The 21201-nt window shown below is 37.7% G+C and overlaps 2 protein-coding genes across 3 annotated transcripts in view; one reads left to right on the forward strand and one right to left on the reverse strand.

The window, feature by feature from the left end:
• Window positions 1–21201, reverse strand: part of LOC149075525 (metabotropic glutamate receptor 1-like) — a 167166-nt gene that overhangs the window by 119331 nt on the left and 26634 nt on the right. The window lies entirely within an intron of this gene.
• LOC149075526 (glutamate receptor ionotropic, kainate 2-like) overlaps window positions 1–21201 on the forward strand; it is a 47573-nt gene that overhangs the window by 3175 nt on the left and 23197 nt on the right. For both annotated transcript variants that reach the window (XM_089242897.1, XM_089242898.1), the window contains exons 2-5: window positions 9009–9170; window positions 17629–17883; window positions 17982–18157; window positions 20627–20680. In XM_089242897.1, coding sequence (XP_089099023.1) covers window positions 9009–9170; window positions 17629–17883; window positions 17982–18157; window positions 20627–20680 — 647 coding nt within the window. The remainder of the gene's footprint in view (window positions 1–9008; window positions 9171–17628; window positions 17884–17981; window positions 18158–20626; window positions 20681–21201) is intronic.

Raw genomic sequence — 21201 nt, forward strand, 5'->3', positions numbered from 1 at the left:
GAACTTTACTCAAGTGTAGGTCACTTAAATTAAATCTGGAAATACGTCACGGGTCACTTAAGTGACGTGGAACCGCAATGCGGATCACTTGGAAGATCTGTTCATGCACCTACCGCTCAGTTCATTTTTACAAAATAAAATTTGAGGTCGCGGGCCACATTGGTGGACACCGAGGGCCATATGTGACCCGCAGGCCATAGGCTCATCATATATATGGTAGATCAGGGGTGGTCAACTTCTTTCTGTTCGCGGGCCAACATAATGGTCAGCTATAGCGTCGCGGGCCGCATCAGTTGTGTAACTTCGGTGTGTGAGCCACTCCATTATTAATTGAATTAATTAATTAGTTATTAAATTAATTTCGTCACTAGAAATAAGAAGTTTGTAAGCAGTTTGTTAATCAAGAAATCTGCTGTTGGAACCGATAGTTCAAATTTCAATAGTTTCAGTTTTTCACGGTACTTTCACCTTGTCGCGAGCCGCACAAAATCACTTCACGGGCCCCATACGGCCCACGGGCCAGCTGTTGACCACTCCTGTGATAGATAAATGCGCTCGAGACATCTATATACCACGTCTCACTTTTTCAATCGAGGCCCTCAACCAGCATTTCTTTGCATGGCCCCAGACTGGGCCTGTTGTAATTATTCTGGAAAATTCACAGTGAGTAAATGCGGTCGAATATGTAAAGGGTCTTCAGGCTAGAGCCCTATCAGCCCCTTAGAAGCCTTTTGGAGGCAGGCGCGGAGTCAGGGTGTCGGAGGAGACGACTTTTTGTTTATTGATGATCACTAACGTCCCGTAAAATACGGGAAATGAATGCAAATGTGAACAAATGATAACTGAATGCAAATTCATTTCCTCAGATGATCTGACTCTTGGGGAGGGCAATCGTCTCTCCCCCTCCCCCTTCCCGGATCCACGTCTGTTTGGAGGTCATGACCTATCGTGTAGCAAGAAGTTTCATAACCCTTGCCCAGACCCTGGTCCCACAAATGTGTGGGTTGCTTTTTCTCACTAGAATTTTTTTTCTTTTCAAGGACTCCAGCCCGACTTATAGGGTTGTTGTAAATTTTGGGTTAGAAATATGATGAATATGAACTTCATGCGCTTTCATCAGAGGACAGCACTTAAAAGTGGAGCTTTCGGGTTTTTTTTGAGGCAGCTTCAAGAGAAAGTGCCTTTGGGAAAAGTGTGATTCATCACATAAAATTTAGCGATAAAATTCATACCCTGCAAAATTTTGGCTGGAAAATGTCGAGTATCAAAAATGCAAAAACATCTTAAAATTTCCAAAAAATGAATGATCGGGTCCGAACGGGATGATGGGAAAATGTTTCGTTGTATGTGTGATACATGATAACAAATTGGCAATCCATCATGTTGGTTATTGCATGTACCAGTGGTACTTCTAGCAAACACTTGGTTGCCGAATACAGGCCTGAAGATAAAGTAGGAATAGCTGCTGGGGAAGGGGGTGGAGACATGGTGCGTGAATCACTGAGGACACTTTCTAGACTTCCCATAGAGTCTTAAAAAGTGAACTTTTACGCGCTTCCTGGGTGTCAAAAATTGTCAATAAAGCCTGCAAATCATGTTGATTACTGATGATAGAGGCAATAATGAACCAAAAGCGTTGTGCTGTTATCAGTATTACTTGTCGTAACATAATGGATGAAATACAGTGACGTCTCTTTGAATAGGGGTCACCTCTGTGAGTGGCACCCACAAAACCAATTTTTTTTTCATGCCTGGAATTTTAGCTCTACCGGTATATGACGAGTTCATAAACAGGGATCGTTCAGGGGATCCAGAAACTTGGAAGAGATAATAATTACCTCATTGTTTTTGCATGGCAATGTACTGAATATTATTTTATAAAGGGGCCCGCGGCCTTCATTGTTTGTTGGAAGTTGATTGATTTGTTTGAAAAAAAATTGATTGCTGGATAAGTTTTCTTTCATCACCATGGTTTAAGTTCCCCCCCCCATGCCATTTTTGATGCCATCAACAAAAGAATTGAGTATTATTTTAGCTGGAGCTGGAATAAATTGTCATGAAAAAGAAAACGCAGAATATTCAGCAATGCTGAGGAGATTTGTCAATGCTAATGCTGAGGAAGCGAAGAATAAAGAAACCTAACAAATGCGTGGAATCTACAAAAAATGAAGATTCGCACACACAATATGTTCCCCCCCCCCCACTTCAAAGGAAGTTAATATTCGTTCCAGGAAAACAGCTGTTCGATCGATCGGCTTTACTCGATCGATCAATCATTTGCTGATTAGCATTTCCTATGTTCTGGAGTTTCGAGTAAACAGATTTTATTATGAACCTTACATTTGAAGTCAGAGCATTTGAAGAGAGCTGAAAGAAATACCAATTTTGCGAAAATTTCAGTTCCCTATGATAATCAATTTTTTTTATCAATTATTACGTCATATAGATCGAACCAAGGCTGGGCAGATCGCAGAAAATTCACAAACCCTGTCGGGAATGTAACTTGAAATAGTAGATGCCCGAGAATCAATACTCTTTGCATTTGCTCGGAGAACATTAATAAATATTATGAAAGGAATTACTTGGAAAAATTAAAAAAAAACTTATTTGTAGAATTAGAAGAATTCAAAATTATGGGAAAAAATTCAAGAAGAAAATCTGAATTTTGAAAGAACTACAAAAAACTATAAAGCAAAGCCTCGCTTAGGGGAATGCGCAGCAGGAGAGGTCGCCCCGCGTTTTCGGGGATCCGCATTTACGATAATGATAATTTCTTTCATAAATTCTGTATTTCCATCAATTCTGGAATTATTTCTTTCAGGAATTCTGAATTTCCATCACTTTTGTAATTCTGAAATCTAATCACTTTTGTAATTCAGAATTTTCATCAATTCTGGAATCATTTCTTGCAATTATTCTGAATTATCGTGTGGGTGCTGGAATTATCTCTGTCAGTTATTTTTTTTTTTATTAAAAAAAAATACTTATGGTTGTCTTATTCTAAGCATGGATAACTTCTCGATTTACTCCAACAATAATAACCAGTAGTTATGCATAATCGCTGAGCTGTCTGGTAAATTTGATAAATTTCTCTAAATTTATGAGACTTGCCGGTGATTATGCATAGTATCCAACTGTCGTTGGCAAATTTAATAAGTACTAAAAAAATTATCACTTTTATCGGTGATTATGCATAACACCCAAGTGTCACATCGTTGGTAAACATGATGAATCGTATTACATATGATATACTACGCATGATAATTTGTACATGTATCCACATTATATCACATTATATCGGGGTCCGACTATATCCATCACACATGCTAGACTCATTTGGAAGTTCCCTACTAAAATCAAATTCCCCTAATTACACTAGGGTATTATGCATAATCGCAGATAAATCGATAAATTTTAAGTATCTATCAAATTTACCAATGACACCTGGTTATTATGCATAATCGCGGATAAAAGTGATAATGTTTTCAGTATTTATCAAATTTACTAATGACGCTTGGGTATTAATGCATATTCGCCGATAAAAAGTGATAAATTGATCATACTTACCAAGACGATTGGTAAGCATGCATAATAACCGGTTATTGTGTATAATAACCAGTTTATAACATTTATTGAACAGATATACATATATAAAAATGCAATGTGAGTCTAATAGTTTGTCAGATCGAGGCAATGGGAGCTTCTAAGACAAATATTGACGAAAATTATTAGACGGGTATTGACTGAAAGGCGAACAAATCAAACATTGACTCGATCAACTTTGATCTTGTTGGATGACAAAATCCAACATCCCCCCCCCCCGCCCCTCCTTTAGTGTCATTTCGCACTAATGACAAATTTGTAAATACGCAAATATTGTACATTCATCCCCTACGCGGTTCAGTTTGTACGCCTTTCAGCGATAATTACATTTTGATTAATCTATGCTTGTTTCTTTTTTTTCAGAGAAATCTCTAATGTGTTTACCGAGAGGGGTTTTTAATGCAGTTAACGGAGAAAAATTCTCAGATAAGAATAATATTTACACGCTCGGTTTTATTGAATTTACTTAATGTTAGTGCTGCTGATTGTTAATTTTCGGTTTCGTACTGTAAAAAAAAATATAAATACAGTGATACCACTCTCAACTAACGAAGATGGTTCGTTCCAGATTCACACGTTCGTAAGGGGTCATTCAATTATTACGTCAGCATCAATGGGGGGGGGAGGGGGTTCCGATTTGCTGACTTTATGTCACTCAAGGGATGTCTAAATGTGTCACGGATCGCTTAAGTGTTCTTGAACTGTGTTCCGGGTCGTTTAAGTAATCTGAAAATGTGTCGCTTAGTTCATTTTTACAAAATTGGGTTTAAGGAGGGCAGGAAGCATGAGATAACCTCCAGGGACATATTTGGTCCGCGGGCCGAGGGCCTTTATGCGATTTACTATATATGGCTTAGAGGGTGGGTCGCAATGAATTTATTAAAGACATAAATTTTGAGTTCATAGCCTTCCAATAACATTGAAATTAACAGGAATTGATTATAATAACATATAAAGGTATTTTCTTCCAAAAGTTCAATTAAATTTTTTTTTTTTTTTTTGCATTAAGAAAATAAATTTTTTATCGTCGGGGGGGGGGGGTGCACGAGCCCCCCCCTTCCCTATGCACCTCTCCCCCGTGTATGCCTCTGATCCCACCAATATGCGTATATGCGATAGGATTCAGAGGGGCAGAGCTGATGACGAAATTTTGCTGACGGGGGGGGGGGGGTCAGAGTTTTGCTGACTTTTTGCTGGTAAGGGGGAAGAGGGGAGGGTCAAAAATACCAAAAAAATTGCTGGCGTAATACTTGAACGGCCCCTAAGCCGAAACGCGATTTTCCATAGGTTCCTATGGAACATCGTCTAATTCGTTTCAAGTACTGCCCAAAATTAAAAGATAAGTTTTTTTAAAACAAGGGGAAAAAAGGACAGGCTGGAAAGGACCGGAGGCTGGAGAAGCCTAGAGATACCGCGAGACACCCAGGCTCTGCAGCAAAAGGCAAGCACTTCGGCTCCGGGCATCTCCGGCAAAACCATAATTAATTGATACGTCAAAGATTACATACATATAATGCATTTCAATCACAATGCAGTATACAAATACAACGCCACAACAGGCAAAATGCCCAACGAGGTTGTTGAGAAAAAGATGCCCATAATAAATATGGATGTCATATATTTCAAAAATACTGCAACCCAATTAAAAACTAAAATTATAACAATGTATACACATGATAAAATACTATACAACGCCCATAATGTATTTACGGTTGTCTTATTCTAAGTATGGGTAGCTTCTCGATTTACCCCAAAATGTTTATCGTATTCGACAATACCCGAGATAATTTCATCAGCTCTATCGTAGTGAATGGATCTGACGTGACCGGAATCAATTGCATTTTCCCCTCTTTCTATTAGTTTAGGTTCTTCGATGGAATCAAGTGAATTATGAAACTTTATCACATTTTTCCGAGCTTTATTTGAGAAGAAACCTGATAATAAAAAAATATAATATAGTCGAATTCCGTTTGTTATAACGAACTCCAAGAGACCGTAGAAATCACTTCGCTATAACGAAATTTCATTATAAAGGAATTCCAGGTTTCTACATTGTTCCTATGTTAACTTATCTGGGAGATTAGAAGTGTTCGTTAATACGGGATTCCACTGTAGATACTAAAGTGAAAACTAATCGCAACTTCGCTTAGGCCAGGGCCCCCGTTCACACTTTTTACGGGCCCTTCTATGGTTAATTTATAGCGTGAAAAACCAAAAAATGAGAAATGTCCCGGGCCTTGGGGGGGGTCCATGGCCAGGGATCTTCAACCCGTGGCCCTCCGAGCTTTTTTGCAGAGGTCCGCCGACTATTTTTAGAAATTAGCTACTTAGGTAGCTAATTTTTATATAAGCTTACATAGAAAAAGATTAAATTCCGAAAAAAAGAAAAATAGTTAAAAAAAGACTGACTGAAATCTGTGTTGCTGTAATTAGTTAGAACTGTGAGATGCTTTCCAGAATCAATATTAATGCATTTGAAACATTAAAGGGGCCGTCGGGGACCCTATGATTTTATATAGGTTACGTATTTCGAGAGGTCAAACTCTGCATCTAAAAAGTATATATAATGCATATGTAATGCATTACGATGCATTTCATACATATAATGCATCGTAATTGAAATTATCTAAGTCGAAGAATCAAATGAATCAAGTGAAAGTGCAACGGGCACTTAATAATTGTAAAGATAATAAATAATTGTAAAGAGTTGTATAAAATCATATCGCAAAAGGCACAATGAGAAGTTTGATCGATAAAGGATTGTATGGCATAAGAGCGGGGCATCCCTTTTCGCTCGGACAGTCCAATCCACCCAGTCTAGTTTTCTCTCTCTTGAGCACTGTTGAAGACCTGGAAAGTTTCTTCGGGGCTCTTCATTAGATTACGGATCCATTCTGATCCTCGCTTGCAAACAGTGCCACCAGCGCGCTGTCAGGGTGAAGACGCGGCGATCTCCTTAACGGGGGGGGGGGGGCTGGTACCGGGGTTACAGGAGCTGGAGGTAGACGGATCCCTTATCGAGGGATCTTAGGCTGAAACGAGCAGCTTCAAAATTGGATAAATGAGAATTTACACGGCAACGAGATACTCTGAAGAACTTTTTTTTATTTTACACTATACACACAACCAACACCAGCTTTAGCAGGCTGAAACTGACGTTGACACAACCCAGTTGAATTCGTAGGTGTATATCCATATATTTTTATTTTTGCCAGTTCATTTCTGCGTCTGATGCATGCAGATGGGAAAGATAAAATCCTACAATGTACAGACCTGTTCAGTTTGACATCAAGTCTGAAGAATGCTGTACTCCAAAAATAATAAAAATAATAATAATAACAATAATACACACGTCCACGCTCCACAAGACAGCAATCTGATTTTTAAGGGGGCAATTTGAGAATGAGTTTTTATATTAGGGCTTATATCGAACTTTTCAGAATTTCCCCGTTTTTATGTCGGTTTCAATTTCCTTTAAACAATTTTTTCGTTTATTTCTCTGTGAGTTTCAGTGCTTTTTTTTTTTTGAAAGAGGTTTGACCATTGGTCCTAAACATTTTGTTTTTCATGGACAATTTTTTCCCAGTAAGATGAAGTTCACGAACCCCCTGTGCCAATAAAATGAAAAAAAAAATGAAAGCCGCAGGCTCCTTTACAAAACAATATTCTGTATGCAAAAACAATGAGTTCATCAAGAACATCCGTACTTTTCGAGCTGTTATGCTGTGTCCGAAGCTTTTCGTCCACTATTGCGGTGGACATCATCGGTGGAGGAGACGAAAAAACCTCCTGGAAACACCGTGATATACTGGCGCTTCGGTTGAAGACGCCGTGAAATCTGTATCACCATTGGAACGAATTGGCGTATCCATGACGTCGATATTCGACAAGTTCTTTGCCTAGCGAGCCTGGGGCGACCACTGGCAGATGGCCCCTTCATTTCCCACCCAACTCCACTAATTGATATTTGACGTATGGCGACATCTGACCGTAGTTGGAGTACGGTAAAGCAGCCAGTCATTGGCGTGATTATGGGAGGGTGGAAGGGGATATCATGCTTGAAACTGAATTTCCTTAAGCGTTGGCTCACGATATTTCCACGATAAAGTACGTTACGAAATCGTAATCCTAAATATGAAGAATTTCGCGATGTCGCCAAAAGAGTTTCCAAAGTAATAAAATTTGTCAATCATCACTAAACTCACTGAAAAATGGACCGATGCCACTGCAACAAAGGGTTCATCGGGTAAGTGTTTATTGGAAAACTTTTTAAGTTAGAGGCAGTGCGCAAATTCGGGCCAATTGATAACCAGACACGTCATGGTGGAATGGATTCGGTAAAGTAGTTGTAGTAATAGGTTCAAGATGATGTGAGCTGTTTTATATAATTCCACCGTTTTGCAAATCCCCTAGAAAGATTGTATCTTAACCCCTTCATGGACAGGCTTTTGGCAACAAATTTATATGACTGGACATGCAATTGAACTAGCAGAAATAAATCTCAAACTTTTGTTATCATTGTTTATTCATGGGAAAAAGAAAGCTAAAAAAATTGGGAGAGGACATTCCGTTTTCTTTTTTCCTCTCGCAGCTACCCTTTCCCTATGTTTATGCTGCATATATTTTACCCCTCAAACCGTAATGAGGGAGAAAGGATGGAGATAATGCCGAGGGAAAGAAACACTCCTGAAAGAAGGCGGGAGAGCTCGAATGTACTTTGTCCATTTACACCGGAACGAGATATCTCGTCTCTGATCGTTAAGGGGTTAATATTTTCTGGTAAATTCACCGGTATTCATTATGAATTCAGTATGCTTATTAATTGAGTACGTCACGACAGTTTTATCCTGTCTACATCTTGTAGGCCAAGGGTGCTGAAGGGGAGTGTGTGGCTACCTACAACTACCACTGCTACTAAACAACACAAGGAGAGTGTGGGCCACTTAAGTGATTTGAAACAGCTCCACCTGTAAATGTGTCGTGGGCCGCTTGAGTGATCTGTAACTGCACCCGCGAGTCACTCAAGTGATTTTCACTTATGTCGTGGGTCACCTAAATAATGCAGAACTGCACCACGGATCAATTAAGTGACCAGGAAATGTGCTGCAGTGTCACTTAAGTGATCTAGGAATGCACTACGGGCCACTCAAGTACTGTGGAACTGCCGAACTGTGCGGCACGAGTGATTAACAATCAAAAATGTTAGGAACTTTCATGATCAGCATCAGCAGTCAATACATTTTCAATGCATTCACATTTTCAATGCATTCACAGTCTTAAGAGAATACACAAAAAATTGTTTAAACATTTAATTTCGATAAATTTGCTCATCGAACATTATATGAAATCAATCTTTTCTTTAAATTTATCAGCATTTAATTTGTATTCTTTGCCGGAAATTTCAGGAGCTCTTTTCTCAGAGGACGAAAAGAACAGTCCATCCGAACTTGCTTTCAAGTACGCTGTTTACAGGATAAACAAAGACAGGTCCCTATTACCAAACACTACACTCGTCTACGATATACAGTACGTCCCGTCGGATGACAGCTTCCACGCATCCAAGAAAGGTAAGTGCCACAAATAAAATATATTATCAGAATGTATTAAACCGGCCCCACTCGTAACAAAACTCTCTCAATACTTCCCAAGGTTGTTCAACAAGGTTGGCAAGTAGTTGGCAAGGTTGTCAAACTCTAGATGAACATCTATGGTGGAGGAGCTTTGGCCGCCGGTTATTGCGCGAGGATCTATTTAAGACCGTAATGTAGTTGTGTCCGGTCTTCAAAGCCACCCACCCCCAACATTTGGCGACTATTACCAATGGCGGAACGGTAATAGTCGCCAAATGTTGGGGGTGGGTGGCTTTGAAGACCGGACACAACTACATTACGGTCTTAAATAGATCCTCGCGCAATAACCGGCGGCCAAAGTCCTCCACCATAGATGTTCATCTAGAGTTTGAAGATTAGTGCCTTCCTTAGCAAAATGTTGGAAGCTGGGAGGTATTGGAAAGCTGGTCGAACCGAAACGCCAGTACCTTCCATCCTCCAACCTAAGTCGAAGAAGCCACCTTCCTTTCCGATCTTCCAATCCATCTGGCCACACATTGGTCCAAGAGGGCCAGCAGTCACACCACATATATGTTTATAATGTAAGCCGATCTGCTCGTTAAAAAATATTTGCCACAGAGCGCAACGGGCCTACAACGGTAAAATCTTCAATCATTACACTTCACTCGTAGTTTGAAAAACCTCTCTTCTGCGGACACCGGTGAGATAAAAACATTCTTTCGTAAAAGAGGAGCGGCCGTTAATGAAGGGTTCGAAAAGCATACTTTTATTTTAAACGGGGAAATTATTATTTGGCCGTGAAAGATGGGGTGATCGCATCTGAAGGGTGTCCGTTAAAGGGGTCTTACTGTATGTTCTCATTAGAACTCATTATAGAATTCTTATGTGCCGCAGATAAATTTAAGGATGGTTGTGGTGCACGATCTTGTCTTCCCATGCTTTCATATGGGGAAAAATCTCCTTCCTTTAAGGAACATTTAAAAATTTTCTATTCATTATTTTACGCACTCAATTTTTCCCCCTCAAGTGTAATGGATAGCTTTAGAGAATTTAACGTGAGCTTTTAGGATTTCAATTGGTTGGTTATTTTTTCCTCCAATTTCAACTTCAACAACATGCAACTTTTTTTTCAAAAATCACCAAAATTTACCAATATTTTATGCCTTAAAAATTTTTTTTTTAAATAATTCCAATAAAAGATCCTCGCGTTAAAGTATGTAACGCGAGGTACAGTATGTAATCTCACACCATAGAGTTGAGAGACATTTGAATGTGTGAGTGGTGCTCCGAAAACAAAAGTTTCTCGTTTCTCATCTAACAAAACACTTCGTTTTGAGAAAAGAGCATTTTAGTGCGCGGAAAAGCATTAGCGAATATAATAATACCTCTGCCTGCAGCTTATACTAAAATATTTTAAAAATATTCTTAAAACAGGTAAAAAGATAACTTGAGCACGGTTAGACGCGGAAAATTTCATGGTATTTGAAAATTCAAAAATTCATAAATTTTGGAAAATTTGCGTGCACCAACCCCCTTTTAATTAAAATTTTATGCCAATAATTTTTCAATTGAAATACCAACGGGCATGAATTTTTCCATTCATCTAATACTTAGTTTTGTTTGTTATGTGTGACTACTCTCTCTCGGGTATATCCTTTGATGGACTACGGAGAGTCATTTTTCCTATCACTAATTAGTTTAAAGTATTAAGTGGATTGGATTCTCCTCTCATTATTTATATGCGTAATTATTATTATTATTTTTTTTGTAAAAAAGCATTGTGATATTTTTGTAATCCTCGTCTAGGGACAGACACTCTCGGACCAGTGAACAGGAAAACTTAGTCATCGCAAAACATAACATAGCGTACAATTTAGATTGGAGAGGGAGGAAAAAATTAGATGGAGTTATAATTGCTCTCACGAGGACCTCATTTATTATTATCTTTTTTTGCTGTTGTCCTATTCAAATGAGAAGAACTGAGAGCACCTGAGAACGAGATCCCCTAGATTAAATTTTCCGCTCTAGTTCCCGTTTCTAATAGAGTTTTGGGATCGCTTGTTCTTAGCGTTTTATGCTTTGAATACGTGGTAAGTGTTTGCTGATGAGCTCACTTCAATGGATTTAGCTAAGCCCAAATGAAAGTAATTATGCCTAGATGCAAAAGAAAACAAACAAAAAAAACAATAATTAGTGAATGAATATATTCTGAATCATAAGTTTCTGAATACCCCAAGATGGAGCTACTTTGTACCATTTCTTAGAATTCATTAAGAAAATCTCACGCTAGGCATACCAAATATGTAATATGATTTTTGAAAATGATGTTGACATATTCCACAACAATCTGAGAACAGGTGTATTGCGATAAAAATCCATCACAATTTTGTTTTAAATTTTTCTTTTTTTTTAAATTGTTGGAAAGTAATCCATAGGAGTAGGCAACTTCGCATCACCTAATATAATAATTATTTCAAGGCAAGAAGAGAGATATTTTGAAGCACTAATATTGGATAGCACTTAGAAGGAATTGGGCGAGTTGCTACTCAGAATGATATATTATAGTGCTTACTAGAAATGCGGCAAATATGCGTTCTCCAGAATGGAATTTCTAGTTAGATATCCATATGAGAACACATTGGTTCTGGACTTGCAGCCAGAACCGTACGCAGGAAGGGGGGCAAGGGACGGACCACTTCCTCCCAATACGATAAAAAATTACAAATATTTTTAAATATCTTTATAAAATGATTAAAACATTAAAAAAATGTATATGCCATCTCAGTCACTTTTTGATAATTTAAAATGCCTTTTTTGAAAGTTGGTAACAGAGAATTCTCAAGAAAAAAAAAATTGTTGTCCCTTCCCCCCCAAAACCCAATCCTGCGAACGCCTGTGCTTGCAGCTGCAAGTTTTGTGATTTGCATATCTATTCACGTAGTCCAAAAAAGGAATCTCCAATTCTATCCTGAAAGATGGTTCCTGTAATAACATAAGTGAGTTTCGTCTGTATTGAAAAAAATACAATAATTTCTAAAAGCTCGGGTGAATGATAAAATTCATCAAACTTTCTGAAGGAAAAAATCTTAAATTTTCTGCTCTTTTTTTTTGGGAGATTGTATTAAATATTTCAGTAAGTTTTTTGAGACTTTCCCATGAGAAATCTGATTTCCAATAATTCATTTCTCTGTTTTAAGTTGGCAAGAACACTACATAATGATCAATAATATTTGAATTTACGCATAATACATACAGTCAATAACCTGACAAATTGGTGTTTCCGAATTTGGAAGATAGGTGGCACTACCTGTCGAAAACATAACACCTATTTCTCAATAATTATCTTTTCGTTAGGTACACAAAGCATACACATCACTATCAGGAATGTACCGCAGTTCATTAGGAAATCTCCCAGAAGAGCTTCATGCGCAGTTCAGAAGTAGCAGTAGATTTTATGATTAGCCCAAGTCAAGAATATATAATACCATGTAGGAATCATCCATGATTTCTAACTACACTAATAACCTACATGACAAAACTCATTTTAACAGCAATTTCGTTACTCTTAAGTGAGTACATGTTAGTAAGTTTGTGGTTATTATTAGTGCATTACTATTAGTAAGTTAGTGATCGTTATTAGTGGTCATTATTAATGTGTTACTGTTAGTAAGTTACTAACAGCAGGTTACTGTTTTTCATGTCATTTCAACCCTCTTCGCTTACAAGCGAATGGCGACAAATTCCTGTGATCTTTATTCAACGAATCGGAAATAAATATGGTAACCTCGTCGTAAACTAACCGCGCGTTTAAGGAAAAAATATTCTATTCTATTTCACTCTTACACGTATTTTTCATAGTAAAGACGCGCATCATATGTGGGGAAAACATTCACTGTATATATAAAAATAATATAATATATAACATATATAAAAAAAATAAAGAGGGGGGAAAAATATATAGGGTTACAACAAACCTTCGCGATGATGAGGAGAGAGGAAAGAAAACGGCGAGAACTCTTGTTTTAATTTATTCCACTAGCGTTTAGAAAAATATTACGTCCTTGACCGTAGAATGGTTAAAGGGCTATTTCAGAAAAGCGTACTAGGTTGTGAGTATAGTTCTGAACTAATTTGATCAGTATTTTCAAGCTATCTCGACACGAGACCATATCATCATGAATAACTAACAGTAATTTCTCGTAATGAAACCGCGGTTTATGTAGTTTGTAAACTTAATTTCTCTACTATTGTGGATAATAAAACGCTGTAAATTACTCAACGAACTTTTTTTTTTCTAATTTTGAGGGATCCCGGCAAGTTTTTACGACAGTTTTACTCAAAAAGGGGAGCAATTCCTAACCATTTAATCAGTAATTCCATAGCGAATTCTCAAAGGAAACAGAAGTCAAGGCAAGAACGATCAAAATTGAGTTTTATCTCTCTCTCTCACACACACAATTTCTTTCTCTCCTGTACTTCTTGAATGAAAATTACCTGCAGCTTTTACGAATACGCGTCGTGCAAAACGCCACGGCGTTGCTTTCCCCCAGATAATTTTTCTGGTTGCAGAATATACAGTGTGTCCCATAAATTCATAAATACGTAGTTTAAACATTAATAAAAATTGAAGAGGAATTGGTATATTTGAATGGTTTGCAAGAAAGTTATTCTCGTGAACGTGAGATGATCTTCAACACTTCGAAAAATGCTGATAGAGGGCACAGCTAGAAAGCAATTACTGACTCGAAATATGCCAATCAGAAGCCCTATAAAATGCAAGTGTACGAATAACGGCTCATTTCTGAGTTTTCCTGTTACTGTGGCGCGTACAACATTGCGATGTTGCGATTGGTGGTAAAGCACTATTTGTGAAGTGTATTTTCATTTCATACCATACACCGCTGAGACTCTCACTTTCAGCCATTGCCCTGGATGAGGGGGCTGACGAGGCGACCATTGCCAATTTTAGCCATTGCCCCGGATGAGGGGATGGATGGTGTCAAGTGCTTTATTATTTAGGTAAGAATTACATGTGTGCACACACGACAAAAAAAGGTAATAATAATAATTCAAATAACAGAAAAAAAAGAACTACAATAGCAAAAAAATTATAAAATTTACAAAACAGCTCTCAAATATCGCCGCCATGCAAACAAGATGCCTCATTGGGCACAGTTATATGCTTTTCAACCATGTCTCGACGTTCCCGATCGGCCCAGGTGCTGGCCAAACGGACGTTGCACTGCGGGCTTCCATTTGAGCCCTCCAGCACTCCATTGGGCTTCTGCCGCCATATTTTGGAGTATTGGTGAAGTTGATTTACTCCAGTCAGTCATGAATTGACGGCTAAATCTTTGCGAACGTTTCGGACAGAGAAGATATTAAAGAAAGGTTCAGATTGTATTTGTATTTGTATTAATTTGTATTTGTATTAATTTGTATTTGTATTAATTTGTATTTGTATTTGTATTAATTTGTATTTGTATTTGTATTAATTTGTATTTGTATTTGTATTAATTTGTATTTGTATTTGTATTAATTTGTATTTGTATTAATTTGTATTAATTTGTATTTGTATTAATTTGTATTAATTTGTATTTGTATTAATTTGTATTTGTATTAATTTGTATTTGTATTTGTATTTGTATTAATTTGTATTTGTATTTGTATTTGTATTAATTTGTATTTGTATTTGTATTAATTTGTATTTGTATTTGTATTATCAAATCGCCAATACTTTGCTTTGGTGCAGCGCTCTCTATCGACAAAAATTAGAACTAATTTTTTTCTTTACTAAAAAAATCTCCCTTCGTGAGAATAACTTTTCTGCAAACCGCATTCAAATATACCAATTCTTTCAACTTTTACGAATTTTCGAACTATTTACGAATTTATGGGACACCCTGTATATTTTCCAGTGACATATTTCTCGTAAAATTTTTCCCTCTATTTTTAAAACAAAGAGCAGTGGTCACGTTAATATGAAACGCATTTACTAATACAAGTCCCTTGGCTATTAAAGGGGCTTATAAATGAAGATGAGAAATTACTATAGTTTTTTTTGTAGTATGTGAGCTAAATTATTTCCTGAGCTAACTTTTGCTGGCATTTATTATTATTTTCACCTTGAATAAACCTTTTGCGTTTGTTAGCAATTTCGCAAATGTCCATTCCGTTAAATACGGGGTGCCGATTCTATTTCGAGACGCCATCTCGTTAACCTTACTATTCGTTACCCTTAGGCTCATCTCTCTCTCTCTCCCTCTCATTGATCAACCAACACTAACCTTAAGTACATAGTCAATTCATCATTATTTCTGTCTTGGGAACCGTCAGTTTCTTTTTCTCTTTCTAGAACCTATCGATTGTATCCAAAATCGATATAGGTATCAGTGAAATAAAATACGGAGACTGTGCCACCGACTTGCGAGCTTTCGAAGATATTTTGGTGAGTCTCAGATTGGCTTCAACTAAGGTGCCGATCAAGAAGAACTGATCCATCTCCCTCTATCTTTGAACAAAAAAAATACCTTGGCGTAGGCTGTGCCATAGACACGGCTGCGAGTTTTGACTTGAGTAAGTTCTTTGTGCCTTGAATCGCGTGAAAGGTACTGATGTAATAAAATTGGCATCATTGGATTTGTCTTTAAAATAGCCAACAACCCTCTCGAGAAATAGCGCAAAACAATTTCGCTACGGAAGCGGGCCGTGAGACTGGTGCCCATACCGGAAGGGTTATTTAAATCGGAGTGGTATCTCATATCTTTTTTGTCTCAACGAAATTCATCCGCAGGCACATCAAAAACATTGATATATTCTAAAAACTCCTTGAGCTATGAGCGTTTAAATGATTTCATTGCTTGAGCGACTTTTTTGCGGATGCGTCCAGTATCATCAGATGATTTAAAACACGTATTCACGTCATAAACTGATTTACCGCTCTCTAGTGACTTCTTTGAAAAAAAGAGCAGGAAGGCAAAAATCGATTGGCCGTAGCGACGATATTGACATCGTACTTTTGTTCGAAAATGGCGTATGAGGCAGCCTGGCACTTTTAGGAGCTCTAGCTTGACCACCTGCTATCTCTTCCTTGAGCCAGAGCTGAGGGCCATGATCTGGTGAGGAGGAGGACGAGCTCTCTGTAGCTTTGACGACACTGTATTTGTGGGAGGAGCAAAATTTGCCTGATGTGGTTGGAACGAAATTGAAGAGTCGCATTTTTATTGATTGTCAAAAATTTGCAAAATGTTTATGGGAGTAAAAACATAGCTAGCATATCATCTTGAATCGTACTTACGTTGCTGGTTCGTGTGATAATGCTTTTGATATCGTGCCAACAGCAATCCCGGGATATCGTGTATTCAAGAAATAATTGTCAAATTTCTGCCCATGTTGCATCTGCTTAAAATGTTAGTATTTTGCATTCTATATGTTTACATTATAAAGTCTGATTGAGAAAGAATATTCACATTATTACATCCTCTAATATGTTTACATCGCTGTCTCGTACCCAGTACTCGGGGGCTCCGGTTTCAAGGGAAAAAATTTTGCTACAGCTAATGTAGTTTAATGTAGTTACAGCTAACTACCGTTTTTGGCAATATACGAATTTGCCATGAAAAAATTACACTTGCGCCTATAGATCGTAAAATTGAGATTATTAAATCAGCTCATAATGTTTTCCTTTTTCGTCAGCTTAGAATTTGTACACCGCATTATTGCATCAGAATGTTTTTCGCATTTTTTGTTAGCTCAAATTGTTCACATTGTTGTACAAGCTCAAAATGTTGCCATTGAGTCAGACCATTCATTTACAGTAGCTCAGAAGATTTCCACATACCACCACATATTGTCTCATTTCTTATATCAAATTAGCTACATTCTGTTTTCCGCGATTTCGTTATTAATAGACCAGGGATTTAACATAGTTACGTGCGCGTCACCCTTGGGAATGAGATGTCTGATGTCGTAGCATTCAGTGTGACAATCTAAATTAGTCATACACCGATTGGAAACCATTGTCGTAGTCGCAATTTTTTACGCGATTTCAACGACCAAAACATCCCATCACATTTAAAATGTCGTGGCAAACCGTTTGGATTTATTGTGCTAAGAAACTTACACGTGCTATAATTTGCCGGGTATTCTTTCTCGTCTCAATGAGATATTGTAGGTATACTCAAGAGACTTACAGACGGGACTTACGGATTAGTGTTCAGAACAGGGAGAGCTCGTAAGTCGGGGAGTTACTTTATTCGCTTACTAATCTTGATTATGCATTCCGATATTTATAGCTTAGTTATTTTATGCCATGAACGTAATGATAGAACTCATACTAAGCGAGCCTGAAAAGGTAGTTCTGAAAACGCGGATTTTTACGTGTGAAATTATTTTGATACATTTCTTGATGACACATATGATCGTATTATATATTGTTTTCAATTTATACCGTTAGCCTGCCTACAAGTGAGTTCCGGAGTGATCGCAATATTCGGGCCCCGAAATCCTCTATTAGCAAGTCACATCCAGAGCATCTGCGACGCTTTAGATGTCCCTCACATCGAGTACAGCCTCGATATGTCTCAGATCAAGACCAAAGAGTTCTCCATAAATCTACATCCGAGCCATGTTCTTCTGGGAAGAGCCGTCAGGGACCTAACCAAGTATCTCAACTGGACGCGGATAGCGGTCATCTATGAAGAGGACTCTGGTACGAATTTCAGTTCTGTTCCTTTGTATTGTCCAATTAGATCGCATGAATTGGATTTGCGCATATGTGGCATCCAGATTATTATTTTTTTGTTTCAGCGCTGGTGAGCTTACAAGAGCTTCTGAAGCTTCCAATGAGGAGGAACGTCCAATACCTTTTCAGGAAATCGGATCCAGATAGGTTTCGGGAGACCCTACGAGACATCAAAAGTCGAGGCATTTACTGCATCGTTGTCGACACGAAACAGGACAGCTTGCCTTTTCTGCTCAAATCTGTTGAGTACATACCACATACTCGTACTAATACGTATTTGATTTTATGTCCCTTGCATGGGGGAGAACTCAAGGATTCAGCCTGTGGAGGGGGGGGGCGGTGGACTTAATATGTGTGTGCATGTGTGTGTGCGCGCGCTCCTGCGATATAAATTCGCTATAGACCAGGGGTGGGCAACAGCTGGCCCGTGAAGTGATTTTGTGCGGCCTGCGACAAGGTATAAGTACCGTGAAAAAATTGAATTTGTGATCGTTATTTGAATTATCGGTTCCAACAGCAGATTTCTTGATTAACAAACTGTTTACAAACTTCTTATTTCTAGTGACGTAATTAATTTAATAACTAACTAATTAATTCAATTAATAATGGAGCGGCTTATACAACGAAGTTGCACCACTGATGCGGTGGTGCGTCAGCTATAGCATGACGTGGCCCGCGATGCTATAGCTGATCATTATGTTGGCCCGCGAACAGAAAGAAGTTGGCCACCCCTGCTATAGACAGTGTGTTATTATAAAAGGGTGAATTTTCCCCTTCTTTTCTGACTCTAGGCCTTCAAGCCCATCACAGGCCAGGGAAATTCAAATGGGGGAATTTTTCACGAAAATGCATACAAATGCATTCAGATCCACGTCAGAAAATGTGAAACGGAGGAACGGAAATGACGTAACCTTCCCTTTCCCTTTAAAAATGGTTGTCTCAATCATTTTGCGTTTTGTGTCGGAAAAAAACTGTTTATTACCTATCCCTACTCTCTCCGTGCCACCGCTTGAATCGTAGAACGTCCCATGGTAGATGGACGATGCATACAGTTTGGGAGAAAATAAAATTTTGTTATAGGGTGGAGTGAGGAGAGTGTTCCCACGCTGCGATATCTTGCGACCAGTAAACGATAGATGTGAGGCGATTTGAATATATATAGTCATGTCTCAAATCAGATTTAAACAACGTAGAAGTTTCACTTCTATCGCGCGAGAATTTTCCTCATTTAATTTTTTGACGGTCTCCTAAATGTACTCGTGACTAAATTTCCTAGATATTGCGAGCACTAACACAGGGTTTACATGAGAGAAATTTCAGAACGAATTTTCCATAAATTCGAGAAAATATTTAAGTCCCAAAGTGAACACAGGCTTATGGCTATACAGGGTGAACGTGACATGTTCTGCCAAACGAAATTGGCGTGACCTATCTCGAACCGTTTTCGAGTTATGGCGGATAACTGATTATGGGATAAAAATTCACCAGGTCTTAGAAAACCCAAATTTATGGAATTTCTGAGAAACTGCACAAAAACGAAGCACATATTTGGAAAGAAATGAAAAAATTTTATATAGGGCGACACAAAAAAATTTCATTGAAATATCTGGATTTAATGGCGAGCAACAAGCGCTGGAACATTGGCAAAGTTCAAAATCGAATTGTCATCAAAATGTTTGATGGCCAATTATGCAAACATCCTTCTAGCTACAATAGGTCAAATTTACCAAAAACTTTTCCATTGACCAGCTTTAGAAAGAGCCTAGAATAAACCAAATTGGTCATCTGCTTCAAGAGAAATTTAGTCATTTGTTTGCAATACATCACCGAAATCTGCGTTCGTGGAAGTAATTTTACTAGGTTTCGGGGCGACAATTTTTGATTTTTCACTTCATCAATTTCACAGCGCTTGAAGCTCGTCATTAAATACAGATATTCCATAGATAGAGTTAATTTGACTTTATAGGACTTCTTTAAAAAATCAAGTTATCACCAAAGTCTGTATTCTCCAATTCAGAATTTTCGTCGAGTATCTACTTCAACGAACACCGATTTCGGTGATGCATTGCAAGCAAAGGACTAAATAAGGTTTGTTCTAAGTTCTTTGGAAAGCTGGTGCAATGGACAATTTTTTTTGGTAAATTTGACTGATTGTAGCTACAAGGGTGTTTGGAGAATTGGCGATTAAAAATTTTGGTGACATGGTAATAAATTTGACCTTTTTAGCGAGAAGGGTGTTTGACTTGACGCATTTTTTTCCCATAATCGATTATCCACCATAACTCGAAAACAGTTATAGGGCAGGGTTAATAGGGTGTTTCAAGTTCCACACTTAGACTAGTATATCCCCCCTTTTCGTTTGGCGAAACATGTCACGTTCACCCTGTATAGTGTAACTTCTCAGGGGAGAGGAAATAAAAAGACTTTAATCATGCCTCATTGAAAAACTGATTGGAAATTTCAGTTTGAATCCCATAATTATTTAATTTTTAATTGTTCCATTCACAATGAAACTAACGGAGATAAATTGATCGATTGTAAAGATAATGGATATACTTATGGCTTGATTTATTTATTTTGGAAATGATATTCATAGAGTTTTTACTTATCGGACATGCGAACTGTAATGATGTCAATAAATAATATTTTACATTTATTTCCCTTAATTAGATTTCATTTAAATAATTTGCACCATTTTAATTATTTTCAGATACTTCAAGTGCAGATGAATGATTTCAGACATTATTATCATTTCGTTTCTTTGGTAAGTTGTGTGCAGGATTTTTCACATATTCCAGTGATTCCCGAACGGTGCGTCGAGAGCTCGATCAGGAATGCTACGAGATATTTTAAGGATGAATGAAAATAGTATTAGGGCTACTAAACCGTACATTGCACAGTGTATTACTTTGGCAATCTAGGGGGACAAAATTAAATTTTGGACTGACCCCGAAAAGGGGAAAACATTTTATTTCTCGATAGCAGAATATCCCCACATTGTGGAAACGTGGTTAGTTTCATTTTTTAAGCATGCACATTTCTGTTCGAGCATGTCTAAATATGCCCGTTCTCAAACATACATCTCACAGGGCTTTGTCACCTATTTCATTCCGTCAACTTTGCTTGATATAGTGTATGTCACACATTTTCTTTTGCGCTGTTTTTGTTCAATGGTAATAATTTACATCCTTTTCTGATACTTTTAATTCAAAAACTTTTTAAAAATTGCCCATAATCAACTTGAGAACGTTACTTTGTAAAGTAAAGGATTTTTATCACATAAAT

Source organism: Pholcus phalangioides, unplaced genomic scaffold, assembly GCF_987345545.1.
Source record: "Pholcus phalangioides strain wild (caught in Gottingen) unplaced genomic scaffold, Ppha-v1.0 ptg000015l_1, whole genome shotgun sequence".
In the NCBI taxonomy this organism is placed as follows: Eukaryota; Metazoa; Arthropoda; class Arachnida; order Araneae; family Pholcidae; genus Pholcus; species Pholcus phalangioides.